The 22930-nt window shown below is 42.9% G+C and overlaps 1 protein-coding gene across 1 annotated transcript in view; it reads right to left on the bottom strand.

Annotated features, from left to right (window-relative positions):
• Positions 1 to 22930, bottom strand: part of LOC124595971 (thyrotropin receptor-like) — a gene marked incomplete at its 5' end in the record, with an annotated part of 363740 nt that overhangs the window by 290077 nt on the left and 50733 nt on the right. Inside the window, one exon of the mRNA XM_047134913.1 lies at positions 7855 to 7929. Within this exon, the coding sequence (XP_046990869.1) occupies positions 7855 to 7929 (75 nt within the window). The remainder of the gene's footprint in view (positions 1 to 7854; positions 7930 to 22930) is intronic.

Here is a 22930-nt window from a genome sequence, read left to right as displayed (position 1 = left end):
ACATCCAGCATCTCTACGATCGTCTCCATGGGAGAATAGCAGCCTGCATTGCTGCGAAAGGTGGATATACACTGTACTAGTGCCGACATTGTGCATGCTCTGTTGCCTGTGTCTATGTGCCTGTGGTTCTGTCAGTGTGATCATGTGATGTATCTGACCCCAGGAATGTGTCAATAAAGTTTCCCCTTCCTGGGACAATGAATTCACGGTGTTCTTATTTCAATTTCCAGGAGTGTATCTCGTCGGATCTAGTATTTCAGCAGTGTTAGTTTTTTCTGATTATCAGATCTGATTGCTCGATGCATACACTGTATAATCCTTGTATCGGCATTTTGAGGTGTGTGTAGCTTTAATATTTATTTTTGGTTGCATCTAAACCACTCGATAATAGCTTAAGTCGAAATTGCAGGTCTCTGCAATGAATATATAGAGTGAATTGCGAAAATGTTTTTCAAAAAATCTTTTTTTGATTATTATCTGAAGACATCAATTCGTGGACTACAGTAAGGTGAGGCAGACGGCTGGAAAGAGCATGCATAGCTTGATTTTTGCAGCATCAGAACAAACTGCAGGATACGATCCCCGAGTGGACAGACAGCAAATGAGATCAAATGGACAAGCGGCCAGAAATGCATGGGATCTGTGCTACAGGTTATTTATAATTCATCATGCCTCTCCAGTAAAATTGTGTGCAGGACATGCTGTGATGAAAGCATTGTTAGAAAAGACGTTCAAAATGGACCCTATGGGTCTTAATGCATGTGCGAACACGACACAGCAACACACGCACACATTCAACTGTCGCATCCTCTAACTGAATGAAGTCGCAGGCAGCATGACAGCATTGTTCCAGTGTCTGAAAATACGGGATGGGCTTCGCACACACATCTTCCAAGTGCCACCGGAAGTAGTAATCTAAAGTGTTGAGATCCGTGAACCTGACCGGCCAAGCGAATGGACCACCTCGTCCCATTCATCGGCCAGGGTAGATGGTGTCCAGATGTGTCCGCACGGAAACGCGGAAGCGAGCTGAAGCAGCATGCTGTAGTAGCCCTTCGTACCACCGAAGGCACGTCTCTCAGCAGAGGATGAAAGATCACCCACAGTAAGTGCAGGTACGCCTCACCTCTGAAGCATTATGGAGGGATGACTGGTCCCACGAGGCGTTCGCCCGCTCCTGCATTGAGGCTGTACTGGTGCTGATGCTTCGCTGCCACCATTCCATGGTGATTATCTGTAGCCCACAGGTGAGTGTTGTGAAGGCTGACGATATCACCGAATATAAAGGTAGTTTCATCCGTGAATAGGATGGATAACAGTAAAGCGAGTACCATGGTGGCCCGTGTAAGGAACCAGCGAGAAAATCATGCCGTTGTGATACGTCCATAGGTAATAAGGCCCGCACACGTTGTAAGTAATACCGATAATGGCAGCTGCCTTGGAGAATTGTCTGGCTTAGCCCATGCAGGTGGTTCACTTCCCTGATGCTTATATCGAGACGATATCCTACAGTGTTAAACACCTGTTCCTCCAAGGAGTATCTGCATACCGGGCACAGCTCCCTTTCGTGAATTACCATTCCCCTAAACGGGCCTGTTGCACACAAACGACGAAACAATGTTGCAGTTTGTTGTGAGGATGCTGTCTGTGGGGATTCTTTGCCCGGTACTATCACGCTGCTGCCCGCCCACTGCACTTGCCTGTCCACAAGAAAGGACCATTTCGGTCTGTTCGTGGTTGATATACTGGGCCTTGTCAGCAAAGAGCAGTGAAGCGAATGCCCTCTAGTATGGTAGTGTAGCTGCCTTCTTGAGTATGGAGTTTAAACACTAGAGCAGACAGAAATTCCCAATTGCCTAGTGTGTTCTCATGCGTGCTTTCAACGATTAAAACCAACATTGTCAAAGATATTTTATCTTCACCTTAAAATGGGTATACCTCTGTTGAATCACACATCTTACCATATGTCCAAGTGACCTTTTCTTGCTCTTTTTCCTTTCCTGCACTTAGTCCTCATTTACCAAAATCACCAAGAATCTTCGTAGGTCTCCAGATCCAGTGTATTAATAAAGTAATTTTTGGAATTAGTCTGAGCTATTCTGTACAAATTAATACAAAATGTAAAACAAACAAGACTCTTAGACCGAAGTGCTTCGGTTCTCGCGACGACGAAACTGCTGGTTCCTGAAGTTGGTATCCCGTATATACAGGGTGTAAATTTTGACAAACCAGAATAACTCGAAAAAGAAGCTTCACACGAAAAAATATGTAGAATCCAAAGTTGATTATTTTCGAGGGGGACATCTGCTGATGCTAAAATTAGCCCGCCACCCTAGCCCCCTGGGCTTGGGGCTGGGAGGAAACTTTAAAATTTCAAATGGGAACCCCTATTTTTATTGCAGAATCAGATTCAGACGTAAAAAACTACTACCTACATTTTGTTTTAAACATTTGTTTTGATACTTGGTAGTTGGGTTTAAAAAAATTATTTACTTCGTAAATTTTGATTCGCTAAACCTAAAACTCTCCCTCTCTCCCCATAGGGTGGGGTTTAAGAGAGGGGAATTAGAGTTTTACAAATGTTGACAAACAAAACCTATCCGAATCTGCGGAAAAAATTAATAAGTGGGTCAACATTTGTAAAACTCTAATTCTTCTCTCTCAAACCCCACCCTATGGGGAGAGAGGGAGAGTTTCAGTTTTTGCGAATCAAAATTTACGAAGTAAATAAATATTTTTGATTTATCCGTAACCGTTTGCCATGCAAAAACGAGAACACGGATTTTCTTGAATTACAACGCCAACTACCAAGAATTAAAACAAATGTTTAAGAGGAAATGTGCGTAGTTTTTTGTGTAGAATCTGCTCGTGCAATTAAAATAGGGGTTCCTATCTGGAATTTTAAAGTTGTCTCTCGCCCCAGCCGCAGGGGGCTGGGGTGGCGGGCTAATTTTAGCACCAGCAGATGTCCCCCTCTAAAATAATCAACTTTGGACTCTACACATTTTTTCGTGTGAAGCGTATTTTCGAGTTATTCTGGTTTGCCAACTTAAAATTTACACCCTGTATTGTATCTCAGCTCGAGAGCAGTGTGACAACAATCCTCAGTTTTCTGTGACCTCGCTGGACTATCTTAAGAGACCAGTGGCTGGGCGGGTATCTATTGCTTACAATAATGATAACAGATAGACAAGAAGAGACCTGCAGTCTTTTACCTGAGGTAGCGTTCTCCTGTAGAAAGCATTCGGTTCCGTACCGGAGTTTACTGAAGCCGCAAGTTCTTTTAAGTTACTCAAAGGTCTTGTGCAGTTGCGTTTGGTGAATACGCGCTCCCATTACACAGCAACAATCATTCGCTAATTCAGTTCTCGATAACACCTGTTGAACAGCATGAGTAAGTGACACCTCACTATTGGGTAGACAGCTATTGTCCCACCCTTGAACCTTTGCTCACCACATATCACAACGAGGAAAATACTGAGAAAGTTCGCCTAGACAGATGAATTGCGGATGGTAGCATACAAATTCTTAGGAGTTATACGAGTGGATGCATTCTATGCCACCGCTTGGATAGGCGTGTTTAGTGACGAATGATATCAAGAGATGGAATGAATCGTTTATAGCTGGCGCTACTGTCCTTGCATTGTGCATCCCTTTCTTTACCTACAGCATAATGCAAGCAGTCTGCATTTTCATCAAGACAATACACCCTCCACAAACCTGAGTGTATTAATGTGGTCTCCCAGGCTATTTGATCGGTGACGTCCGCTCCTGTAGGATATCATTTCTTTTCTATTTGTTATGTTGGGAAATAGTAACACAACTTCAGAACTGTCCGTCAGGCCCGTAGTTTGTGCATTTTGTTCTCGTTCACGCTGGATGAATTATATCTAACCATTAAGGCAAGACTCTGTGAGTCCGAATGGGCCATTTATGATTTACGTATTAACTACGCAGGACATTTTGTTTTTTAAAAAAAATTATTTTTTGAGGAAATGTTTTGATGCATTTCTGATCACCCTGGTGGCTAAACGAGTGTGATACGGTTGTAGCCATTCGAAAATGCATACTTTCGCCTTCAGTTCTGGTTGCCAGAGTAGTTTGACTCAAAAGTTACATTCATAAAAACATTCTAAAACGTTTCTTTAAAAATGAAGCACTTTATATCTGCTTTGTTAGTTTTAAATAATTGCGAAATACATTTTCTTTATTCGCCTATGAGAAATCCGTAATTCAGCCCATTTTTTTTATTTTTCCCCCTATGTAACTTGAAACATTTTATCATAGAAATAAAATATAATGCCTTCATAGCTTCTAAAACAGAAGACTGTAATGGTTTTTCATTCCCTGAAAGTTTGACTTTTTTACGTTCATCAGTGCATATTGGCTATGTTTTCTACGTGGAAAATAGTTTAATGGACGATGAACTTACGTGTTTTAAGGGGTGCTCTCAACATTTCTAGACACTGTAGAGTTCATAACAGTACACATTCACTTCGTTGTCTGTTACTTCACCATACTCTTTGCTGCAGCTGTCTTTTGAAGTAATTCCATCGAATCCTTGCGCTATTCGACACTGCTGGCTATAAAGCCGCCGTCATTTCGATGAGCACGTATGCAGGAGATCTTCCGACAGCCAGACATTTTGTGTAAGATCACTTTAAGTGGTTTCATTGCAATTTTACAAGGTTACTCGAGATTTAATTTATGTCACCCGTTCTTCATCGTCTTTATTTGACTGTACAGACGTTTCTTGTGATTGTGCGATTAAGATCGATCGTAGATCAACATTACTTCTCCATGATACGGTAAACGATTTAAAAGAAGAAGTGCAAATAGGATTCCTTCTAGAAAAGAAGTAGTACGTTGGTTTTCTAAGACGATGAACGCAGAAAGGAAAGTATAGAATTAGTGGCTGAAAAAGAAATGTATAGAATCTTCAATCTAAGTTAGTGGCTAAAACTTCGCTTTCATCTTTTGCGAACCAAATTCAAACTCATTCTCAGGTTTGCCCCGCTGACGCACGTCGAAGACAGAATTTTTTACCTTCCTTGTTATTTGAGATCGTCGACTCGCGTGTGGGCTAAGTGATGGACTGTCCGCAGTACTTGATTTAAGTGTATGAATATAATAAATAATAGTGTTAAAATTTAATTTTGATTTCATATTGGGTAAAAGACGTTCGTTTACTATCAAACTTAAAGATTCCTTTCCATTTACAAGTGAAATGTTAAGACAGACAATGTATACTTATGCATCACAATAAGGGAAAATATGAAGCCAGTGATAAGCAAATTTATTTTATGTGAGGATCTTGCATGACTTCCGCGAGAAAGTTGAAAGGATATGAGCACGTGATTTGGATAATATGATGCCGAGAATATGTGGTTTGAAGGGAGGGAGAGGAGTGGTAAGTTGTGGATCCCGACCACAAGATCAGAGAATGAGTTGGCACGCCTGGGAGACCCGATCTGGAGAAGAAAATGAGGGGCTGTTGTATTGAATTGGGTGTGTAGGTGTCAGTGAATTTCGCAGTCCGATAGTGGTAGCTGTTTCAGATTTACACAGTGTAGTTACATTAAAGTGACCACCACGTATGTTCGACGTCAACGTGCTGTAACCACTCACAGACGGGAGGTGGCACCACTAGCTGTGGAGGGTGCATAAAGCTTGTCTGAGGGGACGCGGAAAACAGCGCAGCCGTTGCCGCAATGCGGGAACGCAGAGCCATATCTGATGTCCAACAGGGCATTATCATTGGCTTTCGGGCCAAGGGTGGAAATATTTCCGAAACGGCAAAGTATACGGTACTTGGCAAATTAGCGCTATCCTTAACTGGCGCCAACGCTAATGTCGTGCACCACGGGCAATAGATAGAGAGGATGAACGACGACTGTGGAGACGTGTATGGGCGGTAGATGGGCAACTGTTGAATATCTGACCGTTCAGATGAACCAGGGGGCTATCGACAATGTGTCGTCAATGACCGTTCAGCAACCTTTGCTGTATATGAGCCTCCACAGCAGGCGTCTGGTTCATACAGCTATGCTGACTGCTGTTCATCGGCGGCAAAGACTGGACTTGGACCGCAGTATCGCAGCTGGACGTCCACTAACTGGTAACAGGTGGCTCCTTCGGACAGATATCCCATGGCGTGTAACGTGTGCAACCTCTGAAAGCAAACATCCTACACCAATGGTCGGGAGGTCCACACCAAAGAAGTGAGATTTACAGTCTGGGGAATGTTTTTGTTGCATTCCCTGGATGATATCATCTTTATGGAAGGCACAATGGATCAACACAAGTATCCATCTATCCCTGGGTACCACGTCCACCCATACGTGCAGCTTGATTTTCCTCCACATGATGGCATCTTCCATCAAGACAATTCACCGTGTTACACAGCAGTAGACGTGCGTGGTTCGCAGAGTACCAGAATGAGTTTACCTTACTCCTCTGGTCACCAAACTCCCCATATTTAAACCCAACCAAGAATCCGTGGGATCACTTCGATCGGGCTGTTCGCGCCATGGATGCCCCGATCGAGAAACCTAGCGCAGTTGGCCGCGCAGTGGAGTCGGCACGGCACCACATGCCTGCGGTACCTTCCAGAATGCCACTGACTCTCTTCTGCACGTCTAGCAGCGGTCCGCGCTGCAAAAGGTCGTTATTCAGGCTTTTGACAGGTTTTCACGTTAATGTGACTGGAGAGTGTAATTTGGATAGCTTGGGTGGAATTTGAATGCACGTGTTTGAGAACCTGTATTTATATATTTGTTTATTTTATGTATTTTTTTATTCACTTGCGCAAACAATGAGCTATAAATTTTAGAAAAAATCTAGTTAAACGAGTTCTTAATTTACTGTAGAGCTTGTGATTTAGATACATTTATGTAAATATTTGAATAGCAATTACGTAAATAATTATAATTAACAACATGAATTATAATAACAGAAGATATGGTAATAGCAAACAATAAGGCGGGGCAGTGTAACGGGATTAGTGACGAAGAAATTTACAGCACATAGTGGGTACAAGTAAGCGATCAATACAGGTGAGGAAAAGGGGTAATGACAATCTAACAGCAGATTCATACTGGCAAGTGTAAGCAAATGAAAAGGGAAAGGTGGAGTGCAGTGCTTTCTAATATGTGGAGGACATTACTTATCTTTTGGAGACATGACGTCCACACAAGTTAAAAGTGAGTGGAGTTCCAGAAGTGAAAAAGATGTTGAACGAATACAGTCGTAACACGCGATCAGTTCGTAGCTTCAAGCTATTGTCGGAGAGCTTCACTTTAGTTTGGAATCAATTTAGTTTAGTATCAGAAAAAATCTTCAGTGTTATCCTTGATTTTGTTAGATCTTTTAGCAAGTTCATTGCTAATAAATTCGGGTTTCAGAAGAAGAAATGAAGAGACATATATATGGCTAGAACGTCACTTCGAGATTATTACACGAAGCACTAGCTAGGAAAATGTATGGTTGGAACGTCACTTCGAGATTATTACACGAAGCAGCAGCTAGGAAAATTCGAAAATGAATAGATCTTGATATTTTAACAGAATTGTATCAGAAATGGCCTGAAATGATGTAGGAAAACATGTAAAAGCTAAACAAGGGTGGATGGAGCTGGTGTGGAACCCAAATGAGCCCGACAATACGCCCATTACCTTAACCACTGACTTACGTCAGATCGATTTAAGCTGATGCAATGAGGAAAAGAGCTGACAGGAAATCTCAAATGAAGCATGCATAAGGGCTGCTAGTGAACAACGAGCGCTGCTGTGAAGGCTATGCGCTATATTGGAAGCAACAGAAAAAGCGAAATAAAGAGATCTGAGACGTACTCACAAGTCGGCGAGGCTGTGGATGCCGCTGAAGGCGTGCTCGTGCAGGTAGGACAGCTGCCAGTTGCCTTTGAGGCTCCTGCGAACACACGGCGTCCACTCATCACGTCTCGGTAAAGCAGCAGCTAACCACTAGAAACACAAACAGGTCGTCACAAGGCACTGGGGTCTTTGGCCACTCTGGTGACTTGTGAATATGCTGTACTTACTACTGAAATATACACTGAGGTGACAAGTCATGGAATAGCGATATGCATGTATACAGATGGCGGTAGCATCGCGTACACAAGGTGTAAAAGGGCAGTGCATTGGCGGAGCTGTCATTTGTACTTAGGTGATTCGTGTCAAAAGCGTTCGGAAGCGATTATGGCCGCACGGGAATTAACAGACTTTGAACGTGGAACAGTAGTTGAAGCTAGACGCATGCGACATTGCATTTCGGATATCGCTAGGGAATTCAATATTTTGCGATCCACAGGGTCAAAAGTGTGCCGGCAATAGCAAATTGCCGGCATTGTCTCCCACCGAGGACAACGCAGTGGCCAACGGCCTTCACTAACGACCGAGAGCAGCGGCGTTTGCTTAGAGTTGTCAGTGCTAACAGACAAGCAACACTCTACGTGAAATAATTTCAGATATCGATGTGGAACGCACGACTAACGTATCCACTTGGATAGTTCGGCGAAATTTGGCGTTTATGGGCTATGAAAGCAGCCGACCAACGCTAGTGCTTTTGATAACAGTGCGACATCGCTTGTAGGGCGTCTCCTTGGTTTGTGACCATATCGGTTGGACCCAAGACGACTGTAAAACCGTGGCCTGATCAGATGAGTCCCGATTTCAGCTGGCAAGAGCTGATGGTAGGGTCCGAGTGTGGCGCAGACCCCACGAATCATGAACCCTAGTGGCTCCATAATGGTGTGGACAGTGTTCACCTCAAATGAAATGGATTCTCCGGCCCAAATGTGGTAGCACTCGGCTACTTGGAGGCCATATGCAGCCATTCATGGACTTCATGTTTGCAACAACGATGGAGTTTTTATAGATGACAATCCGCCATGTCACCGGGCCACAATTACTGCGATTGATTTGAAGAATATTCTGGACAATTCGAGCGAATGATTTGGCCACCTAGATCACCTAACATGTATCCCATCGAACATAATCGAGAGTTTAATTGTGCACAAAATTCTGTACGGGCAACACTTTCGTAATGAGGACGGCTATAGAGGCAGCATGGCTCAACGTTTATGCAGCGAAATCAAATGACTTGTTGAGTCCATGCCACGACGAGTTACTGCAGCCCACCGAGCAAAAGGAGGTGCGACACGATGTTGGGAGGTATCCCACGACTTTTGTCACCTTGGTGTCCACCACTCAATAATATTGTAATATACTCTGTCACCATGCAGCACACCATGTCACCATCGACTTAAGAGGTCCGATTTGTTATTGCGTAAGTAATAAGTTCTATCAAAAAATGAGGAAGCCATTAGTCATGAGGATGGACAAGCTTTGACCTTGTCGAGACGCTTTGAGGAAAAGTGTTGATTTGCATTTCAGGGAAACATTTCTATCCCTTAGCCCCCCGCCCCTCTTCCCCCTTCCCGCTCAGCTCATTGGTCTCTCTCTCTCTCTCTCTCTCTCTCTCTCTCTGTCTCTCTCTCTCGGAGACACACATACACACACACAAATGAGCGCTCGTGCGTGGTCCTATTCAGCAACAAAGTGAATGTGTTGTGCCCAGCGATCTAATGTTAAAATATAAAGAGCATCCCTGGAAACCGAAAGGTCTCAGGATCGAATTGCAAATCGGGTAGCCGGCCGCTATAGCTGAGCGGTTCTAGGCGCTTTAGTCCGGAACCGCGCTGCTGCTACGGTCTCAGTTTCGAATTCTACCGCGGGCATGGATGTGTGCGGTGTCGTTTAAGTAGTTCTTAGTCTAGGGGACTGATGACCACATACATTACGTCCCGTAGTGCTTAGGGCCATTTGAACCTAACCGGGGAACGATTATTTCTGCCTTTAACCTAGAGGACAGAAAGACACGTGGTTCAAATTCCAAGTCAACATGTTGACTCCTTTTCCCCTCTAGGATGGATGGGGTAGGTGTAGGCACACAGGAAAGCGACGAAGTGCCGTACATGGAATTATTATTACATAAATGAATGACGAGAAAGGGAGAGAGATGCATTTACGGGATGGAGTAGTTACGATATACGTCTTGTAAGTGCTACGTTGTCTGTTGGTGGGAGGGAGAGCGGGGGGTGGGGGAAAGGATTGGGAACAGTGACATGGACAGTGACAAAGCAGAACCTGAAATGCATAGGTTCAGTAGGTTTCTGACTGTGGTGTGCCATGTATGCAACACCCCCTTGGTTCCTTAATATTATTGTATGCATTATGACATTCTGATTACCCCAGATTTCTCCCATTGTAAGGATCTGCCGTGAATTTTTACTTTAACTGATAATACGTTTGTTTTTTAAGGTCTGAGACTTTTTGCGCAAAAATGATGGCACTTTGATCTTTAGCTGAACTCCTACTGTTACCCATTGCAGAAATAATTTGCACTCCAAGCTGCCACTCTGGTGAGACCTTTATACCTAGAAATAGTTTAGCTCCTATATACTCCAACCTCTTTTTCCTTTTTTTAAAGGCCACCATTATGCTGCCTGCGTAATATATAATATTTACTATACGTTTTTGTTGCGATTGGTGACAAACACCTATTTATATGACAAACACCTATTTATATGACAATTTCTCTGTCACACATATCTATATATTTTTCTATGGTGTGGTGAAATACCAATGTATGCGCAGCCCAATATCGCAGAGCATGACTTGCGCCTATCTGTAGCAAGTTTAATGAGGTAAATCTGTCCAAATAAAAGACTGTTCTATACTTACCGTGCTTGAACTGCGGTTCTTTCTAGTCTCACCAGGCTCGATATATAATACGAGGGTGAGTCAAATGAAAACCTTAAATATTTTTTAAGATATTATTTATTGTGCAGAAGTGGTACAAAGCTGTATCACTTTTCAACACAATCTCCCCCATGCTCAATGCAATTCCTCCAGCGCTTACAAAGTGCATAAATTCCTTTAGAAAAAAATTCTTTTCGTAGTCCGTGCAACTACTCATGCACCGCGTGGCGTACCTCTTCATCAGAACTAATCTGTTAACATGCTGCAATGTCATTCAGTGTCACTCGGCGGTTTTCCTTGACTATGCTGCAATGTTCTGTGGAGTCACAACTCGTTGTGTCTGACCTGGAGGGCCCGCATCTCGTGGTCGTGCGGTAGCGTTCTCGCTTCCCACGCCCGGGTTCCCGGGTTCGATTCCTGGCGGGGTCAGGGATTTTCTCTGCCTCGTGATGGCTGGGTGTTGTGTGATGTCCTTAGGTTAGTTAGGTTTAAGTAGTTCTAAGTTCTAGGGGACTGATGACCATAGAAGTTAAGTCCCATAGTGCTCAGAGCCATTTGATTTTTTTCTGACCTGGACGAGGAGCATCTTCCACTGAAGTCACACTATGAATTTCAACAGGTTTCACACCTTCATTACGCAAAAACCGAATAACAGAACGCTGTTCAAAGCTCTGAGCACTATGGGACTCAACTGCTGTGGTCATAAGTCCCCTAGAACTTAGAACTACTTAAACCTAACTAACCTAAGGATATCACATACATCCATGCCCGAGGCAGGATTCGAAGCTGCGACCGTAGCGGTCGTGCGGTTCCAGACTGTAGCGCCTTTAACCGCTCGGCCACTCCGGCCGGCGAGAACGCTGTTCTTCCCTGGTGCAAGTTGCAAGTGGGGCGGCCATTTTTATATTGATACTGCGACGGTATGTGTGCATCTGCACAATGCTGCCACCTACAGGCCATTCTGCGCGCTGTTTGTAATATGCTTACCAACTTAGAGGATAACGGCGCGAAATTTCGATTTATTATTATAAATTTAAAGTTTTCCTTTGACCCACCCTCGTATTTGCAGTCTACACTATTATACACAGCTGTCTGTGAACAATTGTACTTCAGGGCTTTAATAATCTACATTTTCTGGTTTGATGGTATCTACTGAATCTATGCATTGCAAGTTCTACTTTGTCAGTGTCCAGAGCACATATTCCAAAAAGGGAGACCCAGGGACGCGGTTCGATTGGAGACAGCTACACGGCAGTGGACTGTCGATTAATAGTACAACCTGTGACTTTTCATGTTTCAGATACCGTAACTGGGATCACCGCTATAAATTAGACACAGCCTTCATTGTAGTGGCCAAATAGACTATGACGGAACAGCGCTACTTTTCATGCAATAAGAGTGTTATCGAAATCCGAATTGATTTATTAACTTTTACTCAATGCTGATTGAACAGCAAGAGACGTGAACAAATCATTGTAAAAGTGTAGTAGCATTAGAAACTGCACATTTAATTTTATTCTATGAGAATATAAAACAAACCAACTAGTGTTGTCTGAGCTCCCCCTTAGGATGTTATAATTTATTATAACGCAAAAACAACTTCTATCAAAAAATGAGGAAGCCGTTAGTTCTCAGGACGGCCAAGCCTCGATCTTGTCGAGACGTTTTGTGAATAGCTTTTCTACTACGGAAAACGCGCAGCAGGCAGACACAGTGCCCAACCTCGAGATAGGGCTGACATGGATGCCTTTTCCTTTTCCGTTTTCGTGAACGCCTTTTATATATAACGGGTTATACCGCAGTCAGACTCAGCTGTGTGAGAAGCCTGCGGGCAGTGCTAGAGTGAGGTTATGTTTCGGTGTCCTCTACAAGAAATTAAATATTTGTGCTAACATTCGCGCAAATTATGTAGAGTCGAGAGTAGTACCGCTTCTGCACTAATAGGTAGTCTCATGCAAATTGTAGCCGAGGATGCAGAACTTTTCGACCCTAAAATATCGTATTGCAAAAATTTCGTCATTTTACTTCAAGAATGTTCCTCAAAGTTAGACATTATGGAGTGTGATCTATCTAATAGATAAGAGACGTGAAGAATTTGCTGCGTCATTGTCAAGTTTATGCCCAGGTTCGGAAATAACGCAGATCCGGGCTGGTCCTAATTGCCTTACCAGGAGTGCCGTTAACGCTGAAGCTCTACGTTTTATTTGTGATAATACAAGTACAAAAAAAATGGTTCAAATGGCTCTGAGCACTATGGGACTCAACTGCTGTGGTCATAAGTCCCCTAGAACTTAGAACTACTTAAACCTAACTAACCTAAGGACAGCACACAACACCCAGCCATCACGAGACAGAGAAAATCCCTGACCCCGCCGGGAATCGAACCCGGGAACCCGGGCGTGGGAAGCGAGAACGCTACCGTACGACCACGAGATGCGGGCAATACAAGTACATAAACACAGAACTGCTGGTTTAACCAGTACAACTGCAGCCAAAAAAAAAATTCTTGTTTCTCTTACATTTTTTATAACAAAATAACGAAATTACACCCATTATTGGCTTCTGATTTTTTTAACACTTTTACTGCGTTGGAAAGTTTACTGTAAAATTCCCTGTTGTGTTGAGAAAGAAGAGGCAACATAGTCAACAAGTATTTCTGTTCTGTAACTGATAAATATAGGTGGTCTTTGGGATGAAGAACTGCGTGATATACATCTTCCACTGTCTTTCCACTTTTGAATGCACTGACATTTTTCCATTCTTCTGTTTCATAGTAAGAGTTTTTAATAGCTATATGAGATGGGCAAGTATGAGATACTTTGATCATACTGTACATGGAGATCTTACACGTCTGCATTGGCAACAATGTTTCAGCAGCATCTTTAAAATCTAAGAAGTCAGTTGTACGCACTGGAATTACCTGGAAAGAGTTCATAGCTTTCGTTGACTGAACTCCTGATGGCAGCACTGCTTGAGACAAAGACCATGCAGCTTCTAGTGATGAATGTTTTAAACATTTTCTCCATTACAACGAAATGAATACCCCATAGCTACATACAGGCATTGATATAAGTCAACGGGGACAGTTGAAAATGTGTGCCCCGACCGGTACTCAAACCCGGGATCTCCTGCTTACATGGCAGACGCTCTATCCATCGTTTTCTTTTTTTTTTTTTATCATTGTGTTTGGTCGTTTCGGACGTCACATGACATCATTTCAAGTTCGTTGTTGAGCTTTTCACTCAGCTTTTTATTACACAGGCCACATAGCTCTCTGACTGAACACACTGAGCCACCGTGCCGGCATCCATCTGAACCACCGAGAACACAGAGGATAGTGCGACTGCAGGGGCTTATCTATGGCACGCCTCCCGTGAGACCCACATTCCCAACTTATTGTTCCGCGCTATATTCGTAGTGCCCCTGCCCATTATACTCATTACTTGCGGCTTTTTGCCGATTCGCAAGAGTTCGGGCACTGTTTGTGCATCCGCACAGAAGAAGTTAGTCAAGTGGTCGGTGAGCCTTAACTATAAATGAAGATGGTATCCGTTCTTTCGGGCATGTCCGAAAGAACAGGTATCATCTTCATATATATACACTACTGGCCATTAAAATTGCTACACCAAGAAGAAATGCAGATGATAAACGGGTATTCATTGGACAAATATATTATACTAAGACTGACATGTGATTACATTTTCACGCAATTTCGGTGCATAGATACTGAGAAATCAGTACCCAGAACAACCACCTCTGGCCGTAATAACGGCCTTGATACGCCTGGGCATTGAGTCAGGTAGATCTTGGATGGCGTGTACAGGTACAGCTGCCCATGCAACTTCAACGCGATACCACAGTTCATCAAGAGTAGTGACTGGCGAATTGTGACGAGCCAGCTGCTCGGCCATCATTGACCAGACGCTTTCAATTGGTAAGAGATCTGAAGAATGTGCTGGCCAGAGCAGCAGTCGATCATTTTCTGTATCCAGAAAGGCCCGTACAGGACCTGCAACATGCGGTCGTGCATTATCTTGCTGAAATGTAGGGTTATGCAGGGATCGAATGAAGGGTAGACAGGCTCTCCTGTCTGTGATGCAGCGTCAAGGATAACCGCAGCCACGGTCTCCGAGCTGATAGTCCATGCTGCTCTAAACGTCGTCGAACTGTTCGTGCAGATGGTTGTTGTCTTGCAAACGTCCCCATCTGTTGACTCAGGGATCGAAACGTGGCTGCACGATCCGTTACAGCAATAAGGACAAGGTACCTGTCACCTCGACTGCTAGTGATACGAGGCCGTTGGGATCCAGCACGGCGTTCCGTATTACCCTCCTGAACCCACCGGTTCCATATTCTGCTAACAGTCATTGGATCTCGACCAACGCGAGCAGCAATGTCGCGATACGATAAACCGAAATCGCGATAGGCTGCAATCCGACCTTTATAAAGTCGGAAACGTGATGGTACGCATTTCTCCTCCTTACACGAGGCATCACAGCAACGTTTCACCAGGCAACGCCGGTGAACTGCTGTTTGTTTATGAGAAATCGGTTGGAAACTTTCCTCATGTCAGCACTTTGTAGGTGTCTCCACCGGCGCCAACCTTGTGTGAATGCTCTGAAAAGCTAATCATTTGCATATCACAGCATCTTCTTCCTGTCGGTTAAATTTCGCGTCTGCAGCACGTCATCTTCGTGGTGTAGCAATTTTAATGGCCAGTAGTGTATTTTCTCCATTATCTGACACTTGGAACTAATATAGGAACATGCAGCAGAGTATCGAGAACACAAGAGCACTGTGCTGTGTCGTCCGAACGAGACACATCCTGGGGAAAAGCGCCACAGGCTCAAAGATGCGAGCTGGTGCCAGTTCCATAGAGACTCGCCACTAGCGCGAGTTCCACCAGCGCCACGGACGGCGCTGAGGATGAAGATACCGACTTCGTCTCGGCCAATTGCCGGCCGAGTACAACACTTCCATACATGGCTACACTCCATACAAATACTTTCAGAAACGACTTCATGACACTTAAATCTATACTCGATGTTAACAAATTTTTCTTCTTCAGAAACGCTTTCCTTGCCATTGCCAGTCTACATTTTATATCCTCTCTACTTCGACCATCATCAGTTATTTTGATCCCCAAATAGCAATCCTCCTTTACTACTTCAAGTGTCTCATTTCATAATCTAATTCCTTCAGCACCACCCGACTTAATTCGACTACATTCCATTATCCTCGTTTTGCTTTTGTTGATGTTTTCAAGACACTATCCATTCCGTTCAACTGCTCTTCCAAGTCCTTTGCTGCCTCTGACAGAATTACATTGTCATCGGCGAACCTCAAAGTTTTTATTTCTTCTCCATGGATTTTAATTCCTACGCCGAATTTTTCTTTTGTTTCCTTCACTGCTTGCTCAATATACAGATTGAATAACGTCGTGGATAGGCTACAAGACTGTCTCACTCCCTTCCCAACCACTGCTTCCCTTTCGTGTCACTCGACTCTTAAAACTGCCATCTGGTTTCTGTACAAATTGTAAATAGCGTTTCGCTCCCTGTATTTTACCCCTGCCACCTGCAGAATTTGAAAGAGAGTATTCCAGTACACATTGTCAAAACCTTTCTCTAAGTCTACAAATGCTAGAAACGTAGGTTTGCCTTTCCGTAATCTCTCTTCTAAGATAAGTCGTAGGGTCAGTATTGCCTCACGTGTTTCAATATTTCTACGGAATCTAAACTGATCTTCCCCGAGGTCGGCTTCTACTAGTTTTTCCATTCGTCTGTAACGAGTTTGCACATTTGCTATGTACTGTGAAATTTACCTACGATTGAGAGCCTTTTTTGTGTTATATTACAAGCAATGTTACAGACTTAATCATTCAACAAGTCACAAAAGTAGGTAAATCTTTTTAACTCATTTGTGTGACATTCTTACTAATTTATTGGAGTGTTGTAGAACCTTGGTTCTCCTATCCTGTTACCTGATCCTGCGGGACAGCTGTGTAATAGTGGGAGCGAGAAATTGTGTTAGCGGTGTACTGCACCAGAAGCCGTTTCACGAACTCACAAACTCTGCCCACCGTAACAACAGTGGCAATTCGGCCTCCACACAAGTAGCGACGAGGTCCTTACAAAATTGGCAACGAGAGTTTACAAAACACTGAAAACGCGTGTTTGAAAAGAATCGTACTTAGAACGTCTTCCATTTCCAGTCTTCATATGACGACATTTAACATGCGTAAGTTAGAAAACATTATTGTATAAATTTTTGGCCTATGACTATAAGGAATAGTAATTTTACGTACAGCCTGACTTGATCATAAGTACATTAATCATATCTCACGACTGGTAGAGATCTAACAACCTATAACACATAGTCTTTCAATAAAGCTGTTTCTATTGTTCACGCACTACAGTAATGTAGTTTTGTAAACTTTTTTTAACGCGAACAGGTGCACCTGGAAGAGGATTTGGTAGCACCGAAATCGACAGTGCAGCAAAGAAATGGAAGACCAATGTTGAAGCCAGGGATACTTTATTTATAATTTCAACAGTTTTCCGAGGCGTTTCTTTTTTACTACGCCTGTTGGCAGCAGACGAGCAGTAGTTACGGCGGCGCGTCAGCTGCAGTGTATGCGACCAGAGGCGGCTGTTATTCTCTTAGTGGCTCTCTCGCGTGCAGCGCCGGTCCCCTGCAGTCAGCGGAAGACTCGAAAGAGATTGAAATCGATAGGGAGAGAGAGAGAGGTTACTGGAACGATGAGTGCCCCCGAGAGGGAACTCAAGCGCCGAGTGGTCGGCGAGGGCCAGCCACACGGCGCGATGCTTTACATGCGTTTATACTTTCGTAAGTAAACAGCACGTCTCTTCAAAACAGAGAGCTGAGAGCTGGGAAAGCTGTATTTCCCGTCAGCCTGCGAGGACAGCACTGTATTGCGAGGAAATACTTTCGAAATAATGATGTGATGGTGAAAATTCGAGTCCTCCGATTTATGCAAACAACTGCTCAAATATGTTTCAGTACTATCTAGTGGTACTTCTATTCCGTTCTGTAACATGTTTTAACAATAATTATTGTAACAAAATTATGCCTAAAATAGTTCCGTTTATGTTTTCAGATTATTTTCTTATTTTCTAGAATTTTGGGTTCTGTAGTTAATAATCAGCCTTGTACCGCTTTTAGGCCTAATTTCCGTATAATAATGATAACTTAATCCTGGCTTCAAGACTTTGTAACGAAAAGTCTAAGAATCCGCCCTTGCATAGGGTACTGGACACGTCACAGGTGGCGGACAGTGAATGTTCCACCAGATATGGTGGACAGCTGCGAATGCAAAATAAGCAATCCCGGACCACGGCAAAATAAAACTAAATCCACTTTGCGTCTGTCTTGTAGCAAGCGGCAAAGTTATCAGTGTCTGTTCACTAGTGGTGACGATGTGGCAATTTTAACTATGGATATTACCGCAGCTCAAAAACAAATTGAAATTCTTAAACAAGTTGCAGAAAAAGTAGGACTACAAACATCATACGAAAAAACGGATTATATGACATACAACAAACGAGCACCAAAGCTCTTGAACACATAATATGGAAAAATAAAAAGGGTTTCTCAATTTAAAAACTTGTGGGAAACCATATAAGAAAACGGCCTGGAAAAAACTGCAAACGAAGATCGCTGTCAGAAAATGCCAACTGCATTCAGATTAATACAAAATATTTATAATAAAAAATCACTTTCTAAATTCACTGAATTTAGGCATTACAGCGCTGTAATCAAATCTGAATATTTTTATGGAGCAGAAACTTTAATTTTAAATAGAAAGACTGATATTGAAGAAATTCAAAAGAAAGGAAGAATGAAAGATTATTAGGAAAGTATTCGGCCTCAAAATTATTGATGGAGAAATTTATAAGCTGAGATGTAATAAGGAAATAGAAGAATACACAGAAATACATGGTGACATGAGAAATCGAAGACTTAAATTTTATGGGGCATTAAAAGACTAGAACCCACTAGGCTGACAAAACAAATAGTAGAATTCTACGAAAACAGAAGTAAGGGAAAAACTGAGCCAATTAAATGGATTGCTGCAATTAAGGAGGATCTCAAAGTAGCCGGTATATCTCAGGTAGACGTTACAGATAGAAAAACACTGAGGCAAAAGATATTTGCTTCGAAAGTTAGTCAGAGGGAAATTAGAAAACAGACTTTAACACCATGGTCTGATGAAAGAAAGAGACTTCTTTCTGAAAGGATGAAACAAGTTTGGGCACAAAGATAGGCCAACCATAAAAAGTGACATTGATGGATTGTATCTCACGTGGTCCTATTGGGCCCATACGTGAATAATAATAATGATTACTTGCAACACGTTTGTATTTTACAGAATCAAAATATTAACTGAAGGTGGCATGAAGGTGCTTAAACATGTTAGGGTATTAAAAAAATAATTGGTTCCTTTTACCGATCCCCTGACACATGTTACATTTGCTAAGTAGTTCAAAGAAAACTTGAGTGTCATTCCAAACAGGTACTCCATTCATACGATTATAATTGGTGATGACTTCAATCTCCCTCGATACGTTGGTGAAAATACATGTTTAAAGTCGGTGGTAGGCATAGAACTGCGTCAGAAATTGTACTGAATGGCTTATCAGAAAACTGTTTTGAACAACAAGTTCGGTAGCCCTTTCGTCGTGTAAATGGTGGCGAAAACATACCTAACCTCTTAGCAACAAATAATCCTGGCCAGATGAGGAGCAAACATGGCACATACAGGGATTAGCGACCTCAAGGTTGTTGTAGCTAGACTCAGTATCGTAAGATCCAAACCCAGCAAAAATAAGCGCAAAATACATCTGTGAGTCTGTGGTTTGATTATATTTTTTCTTATTCTAGAATTGAGAACAAGTGTGTGAGGTGAAATGACAAGTTTAATGTCGCAATATTTCTCACCAAATTACAGCTTTTCACACAGTTTTCAACTCGCCAACATAAAAACAGTGCAATGGATAATGCATCTTGGCAACATCAAAAAGTGAAATAAGTTTATACACAACAAAGTTAAATATTAACTACTGAAAGCACATTAATCCTAAACACAATATTATGAAAGTTTACTTGGAAGTTTCATTACATTAATCCTAAGCCCAATAACATGAAAGTTTAATTGGGAGTTTCTTTACAAAATTGCTCCTACACATACGTTATGATGTTGGTCAATATTACGAAAATCGTCCGATTACGGTTCAAAGTTCGGTACTATTTAGGATGACAATCAAGTCTACGGTGGATGGTTAGTCAAGTGACAAATTTCAGCGCAAGATTACCCAAGGCCAGTCGAGTTTACAGTGGGGGCAAGCTGGTAAACCAACAAAGTTCCGCCTCTGCACGCGGTATTTACCTTAATCTGTAACGTGCTGCTGTCTGAAAGGCCGCTCTCTCCCACTGAAATTCCTAAAAAACTACTCTGGCCTTTGCTGAACTTTCCAGCAGAAACTTTCACTATGTTTCTCGTAATGCGAGAAAACATGTACTCAGCCCTAGTCTTATTATGTGGCGATATACGCTCGCATGGTTGGAGCAGCGTGCTTATTATACTACCCTCTCAGTTCTCGCAAGAACAATTAACTAATATGGCTGATTAGTTTCTCCACAGTTGGAGCTAAACGTTGCTACAGCTAAATTTTAGCTGGAGTGCAGCCGCTGTGAACGCAGTGTCCACACAAATTTCTTCTCTACGTCGTACAGAGCGTTAAGCACTCTGTTCTGCACTTGACGCCAGTTCAGAGAAGCAGTCTTAAAATTTCTCTGTTGTCCTACTCATGGCATAACTGCCTCCCTCCACTTAGGTTCCGTTTCTACGTCACGGTTTTTTCCGACCAATAGGAATGTTCCTCTTATTTTCTAGAAAAACACTCTACCAATCACAAAGTCCGTTCTGTCAAACTGCATCGAAACCTCAGTATTTTTCTCCTTCCTAGTGCGTTTCCGCCAATCGGACTTTTTGTGCCCATTCTAGACGCCTAAAGTACATTGACCTTTCCATGTGTTGCACTCGCTGGACGAAAATGCGTCACTCTTTTGTTCATATCCCATTGGAATTCCTAAACGCAGTTTTCTAAAGCTTCTTCTCTGCCCTTGTGCAGATGCCCCACTACAGGCGGTCCTCTGGCTTGAATCGCCTGTCCCGAGGTCACTGTCCTCCTTCCTGCCACCCCTTTAAGTGGTTTCCGGTTTAACTCCCACAGCTTGGTTTCGCTATGCCGTTGTGGAGCTGGCTTTTCAAAACTAAAAGTGACTCAACTCGCATTCCCTGTTCTACCTTCCGCTCAAAGACATGCATTGCATAGGAATGGTATGTTAATTACTGTTGATTGACTGTCATCGCTTTTTGCATTACAAAAAATGGTTCAAATGGCTCTGAGCACTATGGGACTTATCTATGGTCATCAGTCCCCTAGAACTTAGAACTACTTAAACCTAACTAACCTAAGGACATCACACACATCCATGCCCGAGGCAGGATTCGAACCTGCGACCGTAGCAGCAGCGCGGCTCCGGACTGGAGCGCCTAGAACCGCACGGCCACCGCGGCCGGCTTTGCATTACATATTGATAGGCAAATGTTCTCATAACTACCGATTTACGTTAGGTGCAATCTTCAGCTTCTCATTGCGATTTGTAAAGGACTCATGTAAGGTGCGAATCTCACCATTTATTCTCCCACCTTACACATCTATTTAAAAAAGTAGATAAAAATGCGATTGACACCTTCCTAAGAGACAGTCTCTACTCCTTCCAATCTGAATATCTAAGGTTAGACAAGATGTGGTTTAAATTCAAAGAAACAGTATAAACGGCAGATGAGAGGTATATACCCAATAAATTAAAAACACATAGTCGTACGCACAGAAGGTCAGAACACCACTGCAGAAGCAACGAAAAAACATGCCATATTTCAAGAAAGCGAAACTTCGAGATTGGAAATCTTTCACGGAACCTCGAAATTTGACGCAAACTTCAATGCGAGACGCTTTCAATAGTTTCCACAACCAAACTCTGTCCCAAAATCTGGCAGAAAACTCGAAGAGGTTCTGTTTTTATGTAAAGTACACCAGTGGCAAGACGCAATCAATACCTCTACTGCATGATAACAATGGTGGTGACATTGATGACAGCACCACTAGTGCAGAGTGTCTGAACAGAGTAACTTAGATGTAGATATCCTCGGTGCATCGAAGTAGCTTAAAACACTTAAGAAAGGCAAGGCTTCTGGTCCAGATTGCATACGAGTCAGTTCCTTCCAGAGTATGATGACAGGATAGTCCCATACTTAGCAATCATATACAATGGCTCGCTCGTAGAAAGATCCATACCTAAAGACTGGAAAGCTGCACAGATCACACCAATACTCAAGAAAGGCAGTAGGAATAATTCGCTGACTTACAGACAGATGTCACGAACGTCGACTTGCAGTAGGATTTTGGAACATACGCTGTGGTCAAACATTATGAATCACCTCGAAGGAAACGATTAATTAACAAATAGCCAACGCGGATTCAGAAAAATTTGTCCTTGCGAAACACAACTAGCTCTTATTCTCATGAAGTAAAGAGTGCTATCGAGAGGGAGTGTCAAATTGAGTCCACATTCTTGGATTTCCTGAAGGATTTTGACACCGTTTCTCACAAGCAATTAAACTTCGTGTCTATAGAGTATCCTTTAAGTCGTGTGACTGGATTCGTGATTTCATGCCAGAAAGGTCACAGTTCGCAATAACTGACGGAAAGTCATCGAGTAAAACGGAAGTATTATCTGTTTTTCCCCAAGGAAGTGTTACGGGTTCAAATGTCTCTGAGCACTATGGGACTTAACTTCTGAGGTCATCAGTCCCCTAGAACTTAGAACTACTTAAACCTAACTAAGCTAAGGACATCACACACATCCATGCCCGAGGCAGGGTTCGAACCTGCGACCGTAGCGGTCGCGCGGTTCCAGACTGTAGCGCCTAGAACCACTCGGACACACCGGCCGGCTGAAGTGTTACGGGCTCTCTGTTGTCTCTGATCTACATAAACAATTTAGGAGACAATCTGAGCAGTCCTCTTAGATTGTTTGCGGTGCATGCTGTCTTTTACCGT

This window comes from Schistocerca americana, chromosome 1, assembly GCF_021461395.2.
Source record: "Schistocerca americana isolate TAMUIC-IGC-003095 chromosome 1, iqSchAmer2.1, whole genome shotgun sequence".
Classification (NCBI taxonomy): Eukaryota; Metazoa; Arthropoda; class Insecta; order Orthoptera; family Acrididae; genus Schistocerca; species Schistocerca americana.
Note: the sequence above shows the minus strand (reverse complement) of the source record. Positions and strands in the feature narration are given on the sequence as shown.